This window comes from Linepithema humile, chromosome 3 (genome assembly GCF_040581485.1).
Source record: "Linepithema humile isolate Giens D197 chromosome 3, Lhum_UNIL_v1.0, whole genome shotgun sequence".
NCBI lineage: Eukaryota > Metazoa > Arthropoda > Insecta > Hymenoptera > Formicidae > Linepithema > Linepithema humile.
This window is the reverse complement of record NC_090130.1, coordinates 26,234,483-26,256,949: the sequence shown is the minus strand read 5'-3', so window position 1 is coordinate 26,256,949 and position 22,467 is coordinate 26,234,483. Positions and strand designations below refer to the sequence as shown.

Genomic DNA, 22,467 nt, shown 5'->3' with positions numbered 1-22,467 from the left:
ATGTTTGATAGATTACAATGAATAAAATAAATATTTAGTTAAATATTTGAATAAATAATTTCATTAAATAAATTATACAATTTTTGTATTTTTGTATGTTTTACTTAGGACGTGTGATGTGTGATTCAAAAAAAAAAATACGCTTTTAAAGTTTTACTAATCCAACAAGTGTGGATCAATATGCTCGTATATATGCAAAATACGGTATATCGATGAGACAATTACTTATCAGAGAGGTAATCAAAGCTTTCAACTTTCCCCAAAGTCGCGGTAAACTCATAATGGACCTCATCGCCAATATTGATTCGCATTACGCGCAATGAGGCTAATTATGATAATGTTACAACGATTATTCAATACGCAAATTGAACGTTCATTACCCGGAAGCAAGTTGTATTAATCGCTGCAAACATGTTGTTCTCATCGTAAGCATTTAACAAAAATTTCCTCAACAAGCACGGAGCATAATTCTCGTTTCATCTCGAACTGTTTCGAAATTCAACAAATGTCTTTCTTTGTAAGGCAAGTTTTCCAAAAAAAAAAAAATCAAACAATTTATATTGCATTAGAATATTTTTGCAAATATAATTGCTCGCAGACCAATAAAAATTTCAATGTCATACCTGAAGAACATAGGGCGTATCGGGCGTGTTCGCCGGTAGATGAGTCGAAATGTTGAGGAGCTTGTCTCCTTTGCAAAGCTTCACGATATCCAGAGGGCCAGCCTCTGCCGCGCTTCTAAAGAGTTCTGCAAAGCAAAAAACGCAATCATGAAATTACATCGCGGGCTAATTACATTATAAAGTAATAAACGCCGTTAGCGGTGTAAAATTACTTTTACACGCTCAGAGACGAAATTTTACATTAATAAATATTTTTTATGCATTTTTCAGGTTAATATTAAAAAATGCGGGAAAAATATCAAAATCGAAAAGAGTAAATCCTCTCTCCTTGAATCTACATTTAATTTCTCCGAGGATGTGTGTATTCCTGAAGATCCTTGAACTTTTCCATCGTTTCTAATGCTTCGCGAGGCAACGAAGCTGCCTTGCAGCAAGGCGATCGTTATTCCTCTCGAGTTAGTATCCGCGACGGTGATAATACCGGCACACCCTGTAGAAAACAATGTTTACGATACCGGTTTCCGATGGCCGCTATTAACCGTCCGCCGTTTACTACCGGAGGTGATATTAACTTTATTAAACGCGTCCCGCTGGCGCACATCGGATCGGCAGCGTCGCGCGGCTATTTCCCAATTATCCCTCGGCTTTCCGCGTAAACGGCGCGACGCGGGGCGCGTTAAAATCACCCCTGCTCTCGCGCGCGAGCGAATAAGCGAGTTCTCTGCGCGTTCGCGCGCGAACGCGACACGCTCTTTGCGGAATATCGAGCATAACATTCTCACTCGTGAAGAATATAGTTACGGATATTTTGTAAGTGCATGTTTTATTCATAATCAAAGCGGCTGCTCACGGGGTGTAACGGGCATGTATTACTATGCCTCGACAATTACGATCGACGACACCACGCCGGTATGTGACGGCCGTAAATTGCGCACTCTTCCGTCTACACGCTTTGTCGCTGCTCAAAAGATTCAAAATATGACTTCAACTAATAGTTTCTCATGTCCACAATTATAATTCTAGTCTATTTTACTTTTAAATTTAATTAAAACTGTAAAATAAAACTAAACTTTAAAAAATAGAGAAGGGTAATATCATTTTTAATTAGCACACACTCGGAACTCGCTCGAAATAAAATGTTATTTAATTCATTTTATTTTAATGTTTAATTTAATTTAGTATCTCATTATTGGGATTCTCAACATTCTCAATCTGAGATTAAAATAATGGTGAAAAATATGAATTTTTATTAATACTCATTTCAAAAATTTGCATCAAATTCGTTCAATTGTATGAAACGACACAGCACACCCGTGATTATCTTATATTTCACGTACACGCACACATTTGCATTGCTACAAAGAATAATGCCAAAAACCGTAAAAAATTCTGAATAAATAATACAATTCGCGTCGTTCCTATCTATCTTATTTTAGCGCGACTACATGCGGCAGTTTGAAATATTGAAGAGAACATACGCGAGTATACTCAGCTTTAAATTCAACACCAGCGCCCGACAACCGACTTCCGCAGGTAGCTAATGAATGAATTCCCGCATTTTAACCCGGCAACGTGAAAAATAGACGAGCAGTGAAACCGTGGTTTAATTATCCTGTGAATTGTGCGCAGCATAATGTTGAATTACGTCGATATATTACGTCGAAATAAAATCGCGGCGTTTTCCATCTATCGTTTGATATAACAACACGTCTATTCGTAATTTGCTATTCAATTACTAGAGATATCGCAATCTCGAATGTACTTTAACACAATCGACGGAAAAAAGAAAACTGAGAACGAGACACTTGCGCGGTGACGATCTCCATGCAAAGTAAACCGTCCCTTTTTCGCGTGAAAAATGGAATTGCGGTGAAACCTACGATCATTTATAAAGGACCTACCCTTTTCAACTCGACTCCGGCGAATGACGTGCGCGCCTCGGGATGAAATAAAAAAGTTTCAAGTATTCTCTCTCCCCGTTGCGCTCGGGCAAGGAAACGGAAACGCGGCGCGGCGCGACGCGACGAGGCGCGGCGCGAAAGGGGACTCATGTAACGAAACACGAGAAATCATCGTATTTCACGATTTATCTGACTCGGAGTTGAAATGGTACACCTAGTGGAACGCTGTCACGAATTTCATTCCGTTTTATGCGCGCGGGCTTTGCGCGAGGGTGCGAGCCGTAGCCATTTCTGTCGGAATTTCCGCTGCTCGAACTGGGGAAAAAAGGAGCATTCCCGAGTGAAAGGCAAACGCTATCAGTTATTATCGTCAAACTTCAAATTCTGTTTCCATTTTTAACGGACGTAAAGTGGTTATACAATAATCGAACGGGAAACTCGAGATACATAAACGTTACATTCGATCTGTTAAAATATGAATAAATGTTCGTCCGTCTTATATCTCAAAGTTATTCATTCTCATTGTTTTATGGATGTTATCAAGACACAATTCACGCATTTACCATGTCAAAATAAATCACATTATTTAATATTCTTTATTCTATTACCGCTCGTAATCATTTTCGTAAAATATGTATTTCAAATAAGTTGTAATAAACAATAAATTTGTCAAAGGAATGTTTTAACTCTCTTATAATCAGTTTAATCAAACAATTATTTTAATTGTTAATATCTAAATTTGCATTCTATGCACAGCATCATATAGTATCTGCATGTGTGAAATAATAATAACTTCTAAAGTAAATTAAGAGAGAAATTTTTTTTAGTCTCACAAAAATAAGAATAAAATAATAAAATAATCAATGCAATCGTTGAAAACGACTTTTTTGTAGCATACTAATATTATGATTTTATAGGCAAAAATTCTCAGACTAGTGTTGAGAGGTGCCTTTTGTATCTGTAAATACAAAAGGTACCTCGCCAATAATTGCAGCCCTCCTAAGCCGGCAACTGAGCCGTGTCTGATTCATCGCGGAATTATGGCTACAGGTATGCCAAAATGCATAGCGTGAATGCAATGCGTGTCCACCACACCCACGGATGAATTCGAGACGTTAATTGAACCTGGAATCGTTTGCGCCAGCAATTGCGCGGCGGCGGCGGCGGCGGCGGCGCGAGCAACATTCACAAAATACATAGAAGCGTAACGCATTTCATGTAAATATTCCGCACGCGAAGAAGGCTTTGCTTTTATTTTGTTTGTTTAATCATACGGCGCGTGTCGATGGAATTTGCGAGATAAATGTGTTTTAATTAAAAGGATTGAAAAAATAAATTAAAAAATTCCATTGACACATGCAACACAATTCTGTTTTAACGCGACAATCGGCATACCATCGTTTCTGATTTCAATGGTTTCGCGTTGCATAGTGAAACGCTTGACATTCGATTTTCGTCGCGTGCATGCGTGAATTATCACGGGCATTTCCGCGCGAACATGTAATTATACGGAGCACAACATAAAATGGATTCTTTATCGCCTAAATTTGAATATAATAACCTTTGTGCGATGATCTTTCTCAATTATTTTTATTTCCCGCGATTTACAAGCATTTGCGAATTATATCTCGTAAGTGAAATTATTCCTGAAAAATTTCCACGCGATAAATATAAAATTGCTGCTCTTTGTTGTCGAAATATACGGCAATGTTACAATAAAATAGAAATATAAATTTTATTGTCTTTCAACATATAAGTGGAATACTGATATTTACTCGGTATATTTCCATATTTCTTTATTCTCGATTAAATTCCGTGACTGTAACAAACTAAAAATTTCACGATATAATATAATACAAGTAAATTATATTCTACATCAACTTTACATATTATTCAAATAAAAAATAAAATAAAAATAGAGAGAAAATCGGTTTCATTTTGGCAAAATGCAATATCATATATCGCGAAAAGCAGATCTGATCGTTTGATTTCTCGCTTTTATCGTTTTTTATTTAAAATCGATATAATCGCAGTATTATACGAACAAAAGAGTCGATTAAGCTCCACCGATGCAGCCGAATTCGTAAAACCATCCGCACAATTGCGTTCCCTTCTGTAATGTCAGTCGACGATTCGTTCCGCCGTAAAAACTCTCGAACACCTCAAGCGTACTAAAAACGTGATTACAACAATCGCATTGCACGCACGCTTGCTTTTTTATGGTGCTTAAATCTTTACGAGCAAACCGTCGAATTTTCGTCCGCCTCGAGTGCCGCGCATGGCGCCGATCCGACCGGTTCAACCCCTTTCTCTCCCCCGATTTCATCCTCCACGCGGTTACGATTTACATGATAATGTACTCCGCACCCGAAGCGGGATAGAATCTCTCTCTTGCACGCGCGAAAAAGGCAGAAAGTCCGTCTGCAGATATTTGAATAGTTGTATTACTCGTCAAATGAATTCGAATACGAGATTTCCTTCCTTCGAACATTCTTGGAATATCAGATTTGCTGTCACATTATTCGAAGATTTGTAGGATCTTACGAGATTCTGTATACATTTAGTATTAACATATAGAATCTTAGCGATAAAATAATTTAGTTATTAATGTAAAAATTTTCATACATTTTTCTCTCTTTTATACTTCTGTAATTACGCACGCTGGTTTTTTTAACAAATTGGTTAAAAAAAGAGTTCAGAGTTTTAATCCTATTGATATTTAATTCACCTCGATAACATCCAAGTCTTTTAATATATTCAAACGTGATTTATAAAAAATAAAAAATTTGCATTTCATCAAAGTGGACGATACAGTCATGAATTGCCGAATTCACGATTCGAAGAGTAAACGAATGAGTATTCGATTATTATTCAACTTTGGTCGATGGTCGAGCAAGAATTGGTCGAAAAAAAATATATATCTCTGGAAAAGTCCAAAGTTGTGCATTTCTTCCTTTTTATTCCATCAAGCAAGAATATATCACGACGTGGCATGTGTTCTCTCGCGTGTAATGTCGAGAGCTGTACAAGAGAGGGACGAGTGACGTTCGGCAATAAATGCCCGACAAAATGAACAGGGTGAAAAGAACGATAAAACTTCAGTCGTGGACATATTTTTGCGGTAAAAGAAAAAAATATGGTCGCCAAAAATCGGGCGAGTGTGGCGCAACCAAATATTTCGCGCTAGCATTTTTTACCCCTTTTTTTCGCGAGAGATATATACGATGAAAGGAAATATTGATCCGTAAAAGTGTTTATTTGGTCACTATTGCTTGCGCCACTTTAATCGGGTTACAGTGTTATATTTTTTTCGTAAATACTGCAATCCTTTTATTGGAAAAAATAGAAAGTTTGCAAAAATAAAAAAAAAACGCATCTTTACTTTGAGAGAATATTCGGATTTTATACAAAGGACAAGACTTTCTAACTAGATTTCGTTTTGCCATATTTCCAAAGCCACAGAGTATTTAATTTTTAATGCTAAGCCATTAATTATAATTCTAATAATAGCTTTCTTAAGGAAAATAAAAATTACATGATTATTATAATATATTCATACACCAAATTTTACCAAATATTCTTCAGCTTAAAATAACACGAATATATTAACACATATATGCACTGTACTGTAAAATATTATAAAATAATTCATATTCATAAAATTCATGTATTCGTAAAACAATTAAAATATAATATTAAATATTATGATATTATAAAATATTATAAAATATAACATTCATATTCATTCAAAATAATCTGTAATTGCCAGCAAAATCGCTCTTTCTCCAACGACTTCCGAGCAATAATGTACGACGCAATCTCGGATAATAGAAAAGTAATCAGGATTAACAACAATCCATCCATTACGATTCCGGAATTCGTCGAGTGCTTTGTTTCGAAGGTGGAGCAGAGCTATTTCGAATAAGTCTTACATTCCCAAAATATCCATCCCAATAAAGGGTCGTAAACGTGCTAGAATTACATAAATAAGTAAAACGAAGAGATTGAGGCTGCTGCTGCGAAAACTTATCGCAGACGCGTTTTTGCTGGCAGTTTTTTTTTTTAACTGAGTAAAAACCAAGTTTACGTTAACGGTACATTCGCAGCTAAAATCGAACGAGTGTATAAAATTTAAATGTCACGAATAATAATTTTAGCAATTATACACTTCAAAAATATACGATACGCGTGTGTATGTATCGGTGAACTATTTTCCAAACGCGCAGGATTATCTTCTTCTCTCTCGAAAGGTACGTTATTTTAAAAATATAATATTTGTGTATAAACATAACTATTTCAACCAAAATAAAAAAGTTATTACGCAATATGACGCATAGCATAGCAAGAAGATCAATAGTATACACAAAAACGTATTATGAATTATTAATTAGATTATGAGTGACATTATAAGTAATTAATTAGTCGTAATTAAATTTGGCTCTGTCAGAATAACCGTGACCGAAATAGGCCTGGTCTATATACTTTATACGTAACCGTAGATTATATAAGATCTTGTAAACCTAAAAATTAAATTTTAAAAGGTCATTCTTGTTTAAAATCATAAAGAGTTTAAATACACGGTTTTTTTTAGAAAATTAACTCTCGTTCGTGCACTGATAATTATGAATATTTTCTTAGTAATAATAAGTCTCTCTCTTAGTAATAAGTACTCTCTCTCTCTCTCTTTCTCTCTCTCTTTCTCTCTCTCTTTCTCCGTATCACCCTCACTCACTAGAGAGTTGGAGAAATTCAAGCTACTTGGTACGGCAAATCACTTTCGTCATCAAAAGGTTGAACAGATAAGTCTTAAAATTAGAATTGCCGAGCGCGGTTTAAAGGTCGCCGGGAAAGATCGCCTGGGGGTTGATTGATAAGTTATAAGAATTCGCGAGCAAACTTTCATCGAATGCGGCATGTGTCATAATTTGTCGAGCAACTGCCCGACGGCCGATCAATCTCAAGGAGCGGTCCGACGGCGGTGTGATATGGAACGCTTCGAGCACCCTTCGTAATTCAGAACGACGATTGGCGACATCTCCAAATCACGAACTATGCCGCAATTAGACCTAATCATATAGCAGTGTCAATAGGCCAGAACTAAAGAGGGCCTTTATATAAAAGAAATAAAGAACCTCTCTGTGTCGAGATAAAAATACAAATCCAAACTAAATTAAATTTATATATTTAGAGAAGTAATATAAATTATGGAATATATAAGAAACAAAGTGCGAAATACTTCATTAAACTATATAATTCGCTCTAATAAATATTATGAAGAATGTTTCAATGTAATGAAAAATACGGGGATTAATAAATCTATCATGACATATTTCTGTAAATTTAAGTTAAAATAAAACTTGTATTTTTGTAGTATTATATATATATATATATATACATTCTGAGAGAAAAGATTAGAAGATATTTTTTCCATGTGGCAGTAAATTTTCATAAAATCTTAATAATAAAAAATTCACGTACCTTCTAATTTACCTCCTGATAATCTAAATAAAATTAATTTAATTAATCTAAATATAATTATTTAATTATTTATTCTAAATATAATTATCAAGCGCATGTTTCGTTAATATATGCAGATCTTTAGTAATTTATTATTCCCAATTAGAAATTAAATAATTCAAAAATTCTAGAGAAACTTTATAATCGCGGAAAATCATATATTATTTAAATATGTCTGTCAAATAAAATTATCTTTCTCGTCAGACAAAGCGCAGTTTGATTAACACGCAAATTAAACATTCGTTTGCCGAAGTTGTAATCAAGTTTCGCACGTAACATAATTTTTTTTTATTTGCGTCAAAAGCGTAAAAGAGTGCTACGTAAAAAATTCATATTCCTAGAAAAATATATACAGTATAAAAATATCCAAAAGTATCACAAACTGCGTTGCCTTTTAATGAGATCTTAGTTCTTGTTCTATCTGTGTTCATTAAATTAATGAATGCCTTCTACTGAGAATAATTAAAATCTTGTCTTCCATTGCAACGTCGGTTTTTCGGTAAATTCGTCGAATTTATGAGTTCGGATAAGTAGCGAAGCTCGAGCGCACAAATCTCGTTTCAGTACAAAGGCTCCAATCGTTGGACCTTACGACCAGTTTGCACGCAACGAAATGCTGTCAGATTCGCACGATGCGGAGCAAAATAAATCGTACACAACAGCGTATATGTATCCAAAGGAAGGATGATGACGGGATCAGTGGAAGGGAGCTATCTTCTGCTCGTCCATTGACAATAATAGGATAATGAATCGTGAATCATGGACGTACGGCGGACGATTATATTTTTATTGTGACCCACGCTCAATTTATTCATTATTTTGTTGAGGCCAATATCATTGGGGCGAGGTGTACGACGCGCTGTGTCGCCGTCGGAAGGCGGTTTGTTCGAGACGTTAATGGTATCGTATAGAGAGATGAACTACCGCGAATTTGATAAAATCAAAAGTCCGCCAGCGAAAACTTTATTTAGAACTTCATGTTTTAAAAATCAGCTGACTTTTCTCGGAAAAAGCTTTTATCAGTATCTGAATAAAAAAGTGCAATAATTTCTTATAAAAAATGTAATAGAATTCGTGATGTAACAAGAGGAATATGATTCTTTTTATGTAAACATAATAAATACATAAAACAACATGTTTTCAAGGTTTAATTTTCATGAAAAGTTAGAAAATTAAGAAACTAATACGTGCTACTTTTTTCCTTCTTTAAACTTGCAATTAGAGATTTGAATATATAACAGTGATTATCAAAAATTATATTAAAAGAGTAAAACATTTCAAAAATAATCGAAAATAATAAAAGTCCGTGAAAAATATATATAATCAAACACATATATCAAAAACACATCAAATTTATCTTGTATTTTTTAAATTAAATTCTGCACTTTTCACATTCGGAATATTTTACTATATTATTCATGTTTTCATATTTGGATATTATATTTTGATGTTAATAATTCCCATTATCTATAACAAAATATCATTCAAGTTGTAAATATCATTAATAATTTGTGAAATATTAAACGTGATAGGTACGTCAATGTGAATGTATCATCAGCTCACAACAAGATCACAATCTTTATTAATAATGCCAGTGCAAGTAAATGAGGCGATAAATAAATAAATTCCGCAACGGTGACGCAACATTGTTTCTGCCCGGCGACGCGCGACTTTCATTCGCAAAATAAATGTAACTTTCAACAGCGAGAAATTGAGTTTCCGACGCGCCCGATTGCGAGGGAGGGAGATTCCTGCAATGGGTGTCGTGCCGCGCGACGAATCCGCGTTCCATCTCGTGCATTCCGGAAGCGAATCCCGGAAGCGGTTCCGCCGCCGATAATTTCGCACCACTCGATTTCCGGGACTTCGTTCGGACTTCGTACCGGTGACGAGTCCGGACGGCGGAAAATCCTCCGGCAATTCTCCGGCAAATAAAAACGCGACGAAACGACGGGCGTCGAGATGTTTAAAAAGTAGAATTGACAAATTCACGAATAACGAAATAAAATAAAGTTTTTATATGCAAATAAAAAGAGAATAACTTTTCATTTAAACAAAAATTTATCCGCGTATCGAAGATATGTATTCAAATGAGAATTTATTCGTATTTTACAAATAAATAAATCATATTTACATACAGTTTTATTTGCATAATCAATTCAGTGTGCGAAAAGTCTATAGAAAAAAATCCATTGCAAATAAATCCACATAAAATCATGGGTGTTCGTTTTAGTATTTTAGTATTTTAAATATCAAAAGGTTAATAAAAAGTAAAACAGCCAGTGCTAGATGGTCGTACCTGTGTATTATACAAACATATATATGATAACAACAACGTTTCGACCTATAATGCACGACCGTTCTAGCACTGGCCGTTTTGCTTTTATTAACCTTTTGGTGTTTAAATTATTGGCCCTTATATATTCTTTAATTAAAATTTTAGTATTTTACCCAGTATTTGAAATACGTCAGTAATGAGTAAATAGTTCTCGGAAATTTATTCCACCGTTAATTGTAGATGTTAATCACATATAACAAATTATCATAAAACGAAACACGACTGTATAACCATTTTGCAAGTTGCTATGATCTCCTCCATTTTAGCCTTCTTTTCTTAGACATTTCGTCCTCAAATATGATTTTTCATAATGCCCGTAAGATTTCGCTTCACCCTTCGTCATAATTAAGCTGTATAATTTTATTTATGCACCGCATGGAAGAGCGTCTGCAATAATATGCAAGCCTGAGGGGGATATACGTCAGCGAAACAAGATTTCTTCTACTCGCAAAGAAGCAGAGTTTTGTTTCCGAAAAAACAATCAGAGAAAAGTTTTTGAAGACCTGTGTGTGGCAGTATCATGATAAAAATAATTTAATTTATAGTCTATTTAAGAAAAGAAAATATAATTAGATGAATCATCAAACTATAATGATAATGTGAAAAACAAGCTGACTTATAAAAATAGTATTGCTGTGACCTAACTTTTCTTTTAATACAAGATCATTAAATCGATAGAAATAGTCTGCATCCGATAAGAATCTTATTTTTACGCTCAAGATTTGAAGAGCAAAAATAACAATTCTCGAGTTAGGCATCGTTATGTGCCGAAATATAAGACGACATGAGTGCGAAAAGTATTTATTTTCCGCACTTTTAGTGTTTCTCTAAATATTTCAGCATTATGCAAAAACTTCATTAAACTGCTTTTTTATTTCTATAGTTAAATAAAATAAAAATCTGTTCAGTTAGAACCATTATTGTAACGTTATAACGTTATTCCAATAAACAATGTAATTTTGGTATTTGTGTGTGATTTTTAATATTATACGTATGTCGCTTGGAAATAAAAACAAAGAAAACATTTTCAAAGTTGAGTATTTTTTACGCAACTTGGCTGGTAATATTATTAGAGAATAGAAGGGATGTTCGGGACACGAGTTGATTGGATAGCAGGTGGGGTCGCAGGCACGTTAGAGCCTCTGCCCACCAATCGATATTTATGCCTGTACGTGTAGAGGCCGTACATGCTGCATTAAGGTAAATGCGTAAATGCACCTCGTTACACGTTGCTCCGCTTTAAACCTTTACAGGTTAGCAGGAGGAGACGTGAAAATTGAAAAATTGGTTTCGTGCAAACGGTGCTTTTCTACCAGGAGGCATAATTGCAATATTCTCAAATGAAAAGTGGAAGTTCGTGCCGCAATGTCACATTACAGAATTCTTTCGACATTTCGAATTTCACTCGTGTTACAGAAAAAAAAAGAGGGAATGAAAATAAATTGAATTATTGTCTACGAGAGAGAGAGAGAAAGAGAGAGAGAGAGAGAAAGAAAAAGAGAGAGAGAGAGAAAGAGACAATAATGAAAATTACCGCCACAGCGATGCAATTCCGAGATTGTCCGCGTCACGGGGAGGAGGAGCAACGTGCGCCGCCGATGTCGACTTCACATCGTAGCAACAATCTCGCTGTAACGAGAGAGTATAATGACGGCACCCGATATTAATTTCTCGTCTCGGATAATGAGATATCACGATAACAAAAGCTTGCTCATGCTGTAGCAAAGTGGCCCCTGGTAGGTTTACAGTGGTAGCAAAAACATCAAAAGAAATGACGTAAGACAAATGGGTTATAACGAGATGAGCACGTCGGGAAGTTCTAAGAGCCAATATAAAGCTCATGATTTATAATAAAAAAAAAGTTTTATCTCGACCCACGGCGCAGTTATTAAACGCAAGAAAGGAAAAGATATAAACGTAGGAAAATGCATCAGTGGCTTTTGCAATAAGAGCTGCTTTCGTAAAAGTTTCGCGATAGTTTTGCAAAAACTTTGCAAAAGTTATATAAAAAAAAAAGTGCGCGTTGTTACTTTTATCAACTTTCTGACAAACATAAAACATTTTTTATGTCTCCGTATGTGTTTCATATGTTTCATGTACAATATGTTTTATTCATATATTATTGCATTCTTGATCTGTTTTACGCATAACATACATAAGCAATCATAACTTTTACTTTCTTTAAAGTCAAGATAAAAAAAAAATAAATTATCTTTGACAAATTTTAACTTGACCGTAGGAATTAATTGCAACACGCAATATGATATCGTTTGAACAACAGAATAATTGGAAGTAAAAATTGTTTGTGATAAAAGTATCAAAGAATATTTTTTAGTTCGACATTTCCAATTTGCGGCTTACGCAACCCTTTCTCGACAGAGTATCCTGGAAATAGGTCCGAGGGCGGTGCAATTCCGTTTATGATCAATAAAATGGCCAAAAGTGGTCGTTTATGTGTCGGACAACGCGGCTGTCCTCGGCCACGTAAAACATGTGCGAGACATTTAGAGCTGCACCCAGCCGGGCATTCGATTTCCCAGTTCGCTCAGCTCTGCTTTAACAACCCTTCGGGAGATTGCAAGAAGTTCGATAAAAAACACGACACGTTCCGAAAAACAAAAAGAATATAGACAGACGTTTTCTTTATTTCTTGTCACAGACACTTTTGCGGCATCGTTATTTTTTTTTTTTTTTTTCTTTGTTCTTGCAAAGCTATCTACGTTTGCCGGAAACATAGCTCGATGAATAATTATCGGAAAAATCTCGTTGCAGGAAAAGACGCGTGGACTTTCCGTTACTCCGCGAGCGGTGTAAAACTCTCATTTGCCGAGAAGCGAAAAGCGAGAGGTTCGATTCAGCCGGCCGCGACGGCATATCGATCGGTTGCGTGGCACATTCTCGTGGCACATTTTTCGCAAAGTCGGCCTCGTTAAAAGCCTTTTTAGTTAAGTGGGAACGACTATATAGGAAACAAGAACGAGCAGCGAAGCGTTCTATGTTCATCAAAGTGAGGTGGAAAGATGCGGTAGCTCGCGGTCTTCTGAGAAAATACGACCGAAACAATAACAACGGCCATAATACTGATAGCAGTAATAATCTTGGAAGCATACATCCTACAATACTGTAGAAGATAAATGAATAAAACGATGCTTCATACCTAAGATCAAAACTGAAAAACAGACCACTTCCAAACTGCCAACATTAATCTTTATAAATCGAGAACCGTGCTCGACATAATATTTCATTCGGCAACTCGGATTATACTCGACACGAATATTTCTGACACTTTATCACGTATTTTTAGAATAAAAAATATATAACTTAATGTTATTTTCAATTCAAAGATTAGAGTTTTAAAAATTTGTCAAAATGTTGAATTCATTGCAAAAATATAAATAACTAAAACCACATTGTTTATGAAAATAATTCGATGCATCTCAAAGCAAGCTTTCCCCAACTTTTATATGCTGCATCGACGAAAAAGTAAAAATAAAATAATAACAATATCATATGATAACAATACAGAAAAATTATTTAAGAAAATCTTGCATTTTATTACAAATTAACATTTCGCAAATGTCTCTGCACTGCAGTGTTATCGATTATGTGAATTAAATATTACACAATTTTTTAATTTTTAATGCTTTGAAACTTAATCACTTTATTCATTTTGTTCTACTTTATCGAAAAGTCGTCGGAAAGAGTCATTTAAATCTTGTTTTCTCCTCTCCCGGCGCTTCTAATATTAAAATGCAATAAAAGTTTTCCCATGAAAAGACACACACTTATATAAAAAAAAAACTTTTTAAAACTATTCACCGACATTGAAACAATCACCTCTCTTTTTACTACGGTTTTTAGCATCCGCGTGATTTACGAGTATAGTTGAGGAAAAGTTTGTCATTGTAGGCGACGCGGTCTGCATACATATTGCATCATTCTTAAACTACTAGCTGGAAGTTTTAAATGAAAAGTCGCGATTTAACATGAAGTGTAATCTTCTCCAGTTGTCAAACAGAGAAGTTAAAGCTCGAGGCTGGAAAGCTCGGCTTTAGGACGACACGGCTTTAGGTCGGAGATCATGCTATAGGGTAAGACCTCGATGACGCCTTGTCCACGTTGTAATATGACTTTGTACCGTCGTGTTACCGCTGGTAACATCACTGCTTGACAAAGCTGTTTCCCTTAAACGACATACAAGACTGTACACATTGCGTTTAGAATTTTAATTACGTAATGCAAGCCTAGCGCATGTAATACATCGTTAAATTCGCGTAATACAATCATCGTCCGTAATGACACCTATTTCGCTGTTATAATTACCAGATAATATCGCCGTTAGACACGCGCGGATAATTACCGCGATCGACATTTCGAAAATTGGAATATTCTATTTCTGATAGTTAATTTTGAATGAGCCGAGAACCGTAATTGACTAATATATTATCAAATAATCTATATATCTGTAATTGCCAATTATCAAACGCGAATTTCCTGTGCGTAAACAAGTCGAAATAGCGGTGGATTTCGTTCAATTAAGTGATATTAAGCGGCTCAATTTGATCATAAAATATTTTTTTTGTTTTTTAATTGGGAAAGATTCGCGATGTTTGAAAATGTATCGTATCAGAGAATAGTTAAAATTAGCCTGTCGAGAATAAATCGTCGAAACTTTTTTAAATGTATCCATTGAAGCATTATAGTATATAAATACCTAATAAAATTTCAAAAAGTATGAAAAAGTTGATTAAACAATATTCCAAGTTGCACAAAAATTAAATGAGAAATCCATTGTGTTGCTATGTAAATAGAATTTCAGTGCACACCGCAATAACGATACAAAAAGTATAATGAAACTACGGTACAATTACAAACTATAATGCGCACTGCGGTAACAATACGCAAAATAAAATAAAACTACGATACGCCATAAGAAATAAAAAAAGAAAAATAATGAGAGAGCATAGTTAAAAAAAAGAGAAAGAAGGTAAGAATGTAACGAAAATATCAAACAAAATGAATAAGGGAGATGAAAAATGTTCAATCCGGCTATTTTTGCGCGCTCTCCAAGTCGCCACTTCTCTCAAATTCGAAATAATCATTTCAACCGTGAAAGGGTTGAAGGAGTCGAGTTGGCACAAGTGCGTATTCATGCTATTTTGCCTCCAGACGAGGGTTGCGGGAGAAGCACCGGTCGGTCAGCCACTCGATCGGAGACGGGAGAAACGACATGGCGCGGCCGTCCGGTCGATAGGTCACGGCACGAAGGTGAAGTGTGTGCAAACATAATTTTGGTAGTGCTTCGGAGGACTGCTTTCATACATATCGGACGGTAGCGAACCAAAGGCATAAACCGAGCGTCTCGACCACTCGGAATTAGCTTGCGCGTGTCGCGTCGAAATCGATAATTAAATGTGGCATCGCGAATGCCTAATATTCGCGATGCCACCGACGACGGAAAGCACGAAGCTTTCCGCCGCCGCTTTCATCGCGGCGAAGTACACTTCCGCACACAATCGTACAGTCCGAGTGAATAATTTGGAAGAAGACGTGGGAGCAGGTACGACGCGTTTCGGTGTGAGATTTTCGACCCTGATAAAATGTCTCTCTCGCCGAAAGATTAATGAGCGGCTAACTTTACGAAAACATCTTTTTCCTCTTGCGCGATTCAATTAGATTACTGATAAATTGAATATTCTCGCAACGGCAATGAATCTTATTGAATCCGCAGATTTATCCAACTTTGATGATAATAATGGAACTTTCAAACTATGCACTATGCAAGGTGCTTTGCATAATTTAGATAGTGAAAACAATAATCCTGTGAGAAAGAGAGAGAGAGAGAATTTCTGCAATATATATTTTCACGTAGACTTCAATTAAGAGTTAAAATTTATTTAAAAATCCTCCATGTTTTTTTAAATTTAAATATAAATTATTCATTATTGGTTCGACTAAAGACAAGTTTGTGGACTGATTTATTAATATTATAATTAAGTCTCTTATGATGCAAGCCATAATATTAAATCCTTGTAGTAAAAGAAAAATTTACGTAGTAAAATTGAAATGCACGATAATTTATGCTTTTATTATACGTCATCGATTATTATCATAATAATTTATCAAAATTTCTAGCATTTCTGTGAAAAAAATTCCTAGTTACATTAATAAATATAAGAAATTTGAATGTGTATTTTACATAATTGTCTGCGCTTTTATAAAAGCAAACATATGAAATGAACGCACTAATTGCTTTAATTTTACTTTAATTAAAAATTTTACTTCGCCGGTCTATAAAAGCGTAGCGATAACTTTATGAAAATACCAATTAATCATACCTCCACCATAACATGCATACTTTCTTAAGAACGCGGCATTAAAGAAAGGGGAAAAGTTCGCTGAATACCAAGTCAATGGCAAAGTCAATGAAACTTTTTCGCCCGGGAGAGTAATAAAAGTTTCCCTCGCACACTCACCCTTGAGCTCCATGTCCGTGACCTGATTTGTCTTGTAAGTGGCCGTCTCCCTGCGGTCGCCGACGATGAAGTAAATATTGGTGTACTCCTCGTTGTCGTTGCTGCCGGTTCCGTTCCTCGCCTCGTAGTCCATGGCCACGCGAATAGTTTCGGCCTTGAACCGCCTGCCGCTCCTCGTCGCTCGGCCTCGCTGCTGCTGCTGCTGCTACTGCCGCAGTTTCCGAGACTACCCGGCCTTGCTACTACGCGGGGCTGCTGGGACACAAAGGTGAAAGACTTACACATTAGAGAGACACTACGTCGTATTCCAGAGTACCGCGCCGCACCACTCGCATTAACAAACGCGCTTTTGTCTCTGCCGCGGTTCTCTCCGGATATTGTTGTATTACGCTCGCTAGGCAGAAGGACGTACTGCCTTTTCGCATATCTTGTGACGCACGAAGGTTTGTGACGTCACGTTTCATTTCCTCAATATATTACGTCACAAGATTCAAAGGTTAAACAAACAAATCAGCGAGACATATCGCATCGATAATAGGCGCAAGGTGTGCTCATTTTAAAGTTTGATAGATGATTGACGATTCGCTTTACATTATAGATCGTTTGATAATCAAATCGATCAAAATTTCTTGATAACAGAATACACGATTAGTATTTATCAATTTTCTCTACTTTTCATTTCATAGAGTTGATCAATTTAACTTTTTTAGAGTTCATCTAGCGCCAAAATAAAATTTTCTCAATTAAAGAGAAAAAACGGTACGCGCCGAAAAGATGTGATATTCAATCACAAAATACTACAAAATATTACTCACCTTTGGTCGGGTGTGGAGGGGTAGCAGCACCCTCGGCGAGCTCATCGTCGCATCGCCGGCCCGGCGGCGGCAACGACCGGGCCACCCCCGATTATCGCACCTGTCGAGCTCGTATCTGCTGCCACACGCGACACCTGTCGCTGGCTTCGGGATTGGACGGATCGGAGACGCGCCGACAACAATGACCGACGATTTCGCACAAGCGTGGCCGACCGTTCGTCTAGTACCAGCCGGTACCAAGTTTCCTCATAGTCCATTCTGCAACAGAAAAATTCATCCCTATTGAGTGACACGTCTCGATAATGAAAATAGCAACATTGCACATTAAATCTTTCTTGATTCTCAATAAAAAATTAGCCGCTTTCAATTAAATCAAGAATCAGCACAAATATTCCCGGATGTTTGCATAATTGTAATAATCTTTCGTTGACAGAAATTTAATTGCATACTGCTCTTTCTTCCTCTCGTATCTATATATTCAATATTCAATTATTGAATTTATTTTAAATAAAATAATAATAATAATAATATAATAAATAAATAATAATGAAAATCTAATTAAATTATTTATCAATATTCTGTTTAATAAAAATATTACAATATTTAATTAAAATCGTGAGAAGAATTCAATTCTAGCAAATTTCGACTCGGGCTGCGTGCAGAGTTTCTTGCGAGCTTTGTCGGCCGAGCATTAAAGACAGGGTGTAAGGAAAGGACACATTTACGAAATTGCAGGTGAAATGTGCACATCACTAAAGCGATTCGCGCACCTGCATTCAGATACGAAAGCATTTATTGCATTTGGCGGAGCGAAAGTGTTCTGATTACAGGGTATATCGCGAACTTTCCCCGGCAACGGTATGCAAAGTATGGGTTGCGTTCGTAACCGCTTCCATGCCAGGATCCCAGAAATTTGCGTAGTTATACACAAAGTGAAAAGCATTTGTCGTGAGAAATAACAGTGGAATTTCGTGAAACCTAAAAACCGCAGTGCGAATCGAGGGCTGAATGGGATGTCCGTTCAAGTTGATGCGCCTAATAAAATTGAAGAGGTGCTCAGAAAAGATAAGAGCCATAAAGGTTTTACTAGCAAGAAATAGACCGTTTGCGCGAATTCCTTGAGCGAGTCGGGAATCCTTGAAAGAGGCTGGAAGATTCAATGCGATCATGAGTTAGAAAAACTCTAATGTGTGATTCTTCAAAGGCAAAGAATGATAAAAAAGAATCGGACGAAGCACGGCTATTGAAGCACAAGAATCACGAATCGCTATTAATCAATACACAAAAAACGAAGACTATAACTTCAGGCTGTCCTTAGCCCGAGAAACAATTTCAAACAAGATGAAAAATATAAAAAGAGAAGGATCAAAATAGGGTTAAAATAAATTACAGAACAAAAACTGAACTAACCGATCGCACGTGCAACTCTGATCGAATTTGCTTTGACATGTGATGATCATTCTTTTCATAATTTTTATATATTTTGAATTTTACTGTTCTTTTTGTGTTTTCTCGGGCTGAAGAGAGCCCAAAGTTCATCAAAATGTTTTTATATATTAATTAATGCTTCATAACTCTCTTGCAGTCCAAAAGCCGCGCTATTAATTCTTGTTGCTTGAATTAAAATGCAAACATAAATATTTAATTTTCTAGATGAATAACAAACAAATAAAAGATGAGCATCGCGCGTCATATCACATTACTAATCACAAAGCAAATAATTTATTAACGTATTTCTGCGTATTTCCTCAGTCATTTGCAGATTTGTTTTCATATTTTCTCTCGTGAAGAAAAACTGACACAAATACTTCCTTAAAACAGATCGTTTTCCGCAAGACATTTTCTTGATTAAATGATGCCAGTTTCTATTGCCGGGTGTATCTCGCAACAACATATTTTTCTCTGGGATCAAGGCATTTTATGACTGCGTTGGCGGTGAAGGTGGAAGAATCACGGAAACGCGCGACTCTTTTGCAACAGCAAGATGTCGGGGACAAATAATTGCCGTCGGAGTGCTTCGTGACGCGAAAACGAGAGAATTTTTGTCTCCCGTGGAAAGAATCGTCGTCCTTTCGGTCGTCCATCTGTTTCCTCTCGTCGCGCCTGCCACGCCCAGGTAGAAACACGTGGGTGTGAAAAATTTACGATTTCTTTGCCCAAGGTCGCCAGTGGAAATTAGAAGCCACGATATAGTCGCTCTGCCCACCTCTGCATTTACTGCCCCGAAACGACGTCAGGCGACGCCTCGAAAGCGAAGAGACACGGCGAGCGGCGTCGTGAATTTATGATGTCTTCGCGAAATTTGCCGTTCTTTATTGCGACTATACTGTTGCAAGATATTAAAACTAGCAGTTGGTAACGTCGCAAGTATCGATTTTTCCATTAAGTATACGAGCCATCTGGGAAGATTTGTATCAGATTTCCGGGGCGTACCATTTTTTTCGACGAATGTGAAGCTGATAATGATAAAAATCTAACAGTGATTTTATTTCCGAACACAATTAAAATGTTTCATATCGTATAACACTGACATTAAAAAGACCCCGAAAATTAACGTTTAGGTTTAATTTTAAATAAGATTACAAAATAAATCCAAATTCACTGAGTATCTTTTCGAATATTATCAAGTATTTTATATAATCTTACAACTCGTGCAAGTAATAAATAAAATTTTATTTCATCACATTTAATGTGATAGCGAAACATGACACGAATGGAACATTAATTTGAAGTATTAAATAACTATTATAAATTTGCGTTGAAACTCGCAATTTAATATAATCTTTAACTCGATTATATTAAAGGCAGAAGCAGCAAATGTTTAGTCCACCTTTAAGGGGAAGACAGCAGCAGTCTTTGAGTCGCGCAAAAACGCGTCGTAACGTTAACAGTAAAATATCGGTTGAGTAAGTTTACAACCAGCTTCCACCCTTAAGAATCTCAAGGATGTACAGAGTAAAAAGACGGGAGACAGAGAGAGAGAGAGATGGTCATCAAAAGGGAGTAATCATTCCTGAGCGTAAAGTGGCTAACTATGACGTGGTAATATTCGCGCGACTTTAGACTTCAGCTTTCAGCAAATTTCTGCTTTCCGAAGCAAACCGAGTCAGCGAAGAAGATCGTGGCGTCTAATTGGATCAGCATCAAGTGCTTTTTTTTTCGTCAAGGGAGCGCGAAAAACAGGCTTAATAGCGGCGACGACGACGTGTTACTAATTTCCGCACTGTCTGCTGCAGTCGCGATAATGATTTGCAGTATAATAACACGTCGCTCATTAAGATTATTAAAAATGTTATTAATTAAACGGTCAACATCGTAAACGGACAAAAACACTGACATTTAACCGATGAAATAATAGTGTAAGGATTATAGTAAATTATTTTACAAGTAACCCATTTTACAGTTTTCTTCCGTTTAATCCGCATGTTGCAATATTTCAAACATGATATATGGACTTTTAAATTTGAAATTTATATCTTTTTTTATGAATTTTATGGATTTACATGTCAGCGAAGATTTATGTGTAAGTACTTTTATAATAGAATAATCTATAATCTACAACCATATGGAATTTTCTTTGACATATATATTTATTATTCATTTATGCAAAATATACTAGCAAGTAATATGCAAAGGAATTAGAAATTTTTATACAGATTGATTTATTCGCATATAAAAGTACAATAAGTTGCAAATATGCTGCTCACGTATGAACACTTCGGCTCGCATCTAAACTCCCATCATACGACGTCGCCTCTCCTTCTTTATACAGTAATCTTTCTCAGCCGGTTGAAACCAGCTCGAATAAAGCTCGAGTAAAGCTCTCGGCGCGACGACGACACTCGTAACACATAAAAGCTGAATAAAATCCCGACCGAGACGAGATCTGTCGTGACATCGGCGGCCGTCATGACGATAATTGGATTGCACTAGTCAGTTTCATACCTGATAACGCGACAAGACGCGCGTGGGACATAATCGAATGAGATGCACCGAATATGTATTGACGGCGAGGTCGGGGTCGGGAAGGGTCATGGAAAAACCATAAATAAATCAGTGTTTGCGATAAATGCATCTTTCGTCCGCCGGAAACGCACGCCAGCGAATCTGATCGTAAAAGAGATTTGTTGCAGAAATGATTGTTTCTCTTCAATAATTTCCAGGAGAAACTTGAAAATGTACGAGAGAGAATTTTATTATAAATTAACGCTCGTCGCGCCGAGTCCAGAGATTCTTCTAACGAAGGATTGTTACAGGATTGAATAGTTTGCAGATTTTCATTTAGAAAAGTGCGCTCGACGACGACAACGCCGCCTATTCGTTTGTTCCGCTCAAAATTATGAAGCCCGATAATTAAAATGTTATGTTTTCTCTCTTATTTATTCAGCAATGCGTAGCAGACTATTGTGTCGTCACGTCCACGCCATTGGCGCTTTAATCGCTACTGTTGGATTATTTATATTGGATTTATACGTTTTTTCTTTATTTTTCCATATTTTTTTTCTTTGAAAAAGAGCTCAAATCAAAATGTCAATTTCCCGTTTGTTTTTGGCGTGGATGTGCGGTATAACTGATCCCCGATTTACGTTGCAGATTTTTTTCGAGTAAATTCGAATTTTGCGGAGCAAATAGTACAAAGTAACCAAGTTTGAAAAAAAAATCTATGAAGGGATTTATATTTCGTATTGGATTGACAGACAAGTAATATTATTTTCAAAATTGAGATTAAAGTTAGGGGTTAAGCATTGTTTCTTATAAATTTATAAAAGAATCATTGTACGACTCATTGTGTAGAAA

The 22,467-nt window shown here is 36.1% G+C and overlaps 1 protein-coding gene across 6 annotated transcripts in view; it reads right to left on the bottom strand.

Moving 5' to 3' along the window:
• Pde9 (phosphodiesterase 9) overlaps window positions 1–22,467 on the bottom strand; it is a 191,068-nt gene that overhangs the window by 27,842 nt on the left and 140,759 nt on the right. For 5 of the 6 annotated variants that reach the window (XM_067351562.1, XM_012369105.2, XM_012369111.2 and 2 more), the window contains 3 exons: window positions 17,671–17,928; window positions 16,856–17,107; window positions 624–748 (listed from right to left, as the gene is read on the bottom strand). In XM_067351562.1, coding sequence (XP_067207663.1) covers window positions 624–748; window positions 16,856–16,988 — 258 coding nt within the window. In that variant the 5' untranslated portion in view covers window positions 16,989–17,107; window positions 17,671–17,928. Of the gene's footprint in view, window positions 1–623; window positions 749–16,855; window positions 17,111–17,670; window positions 17,929–22,467 lie in introns of all 6 variants that reach the window. The other variant, XM_012369106.2, reaches the window with a different exon arrangement.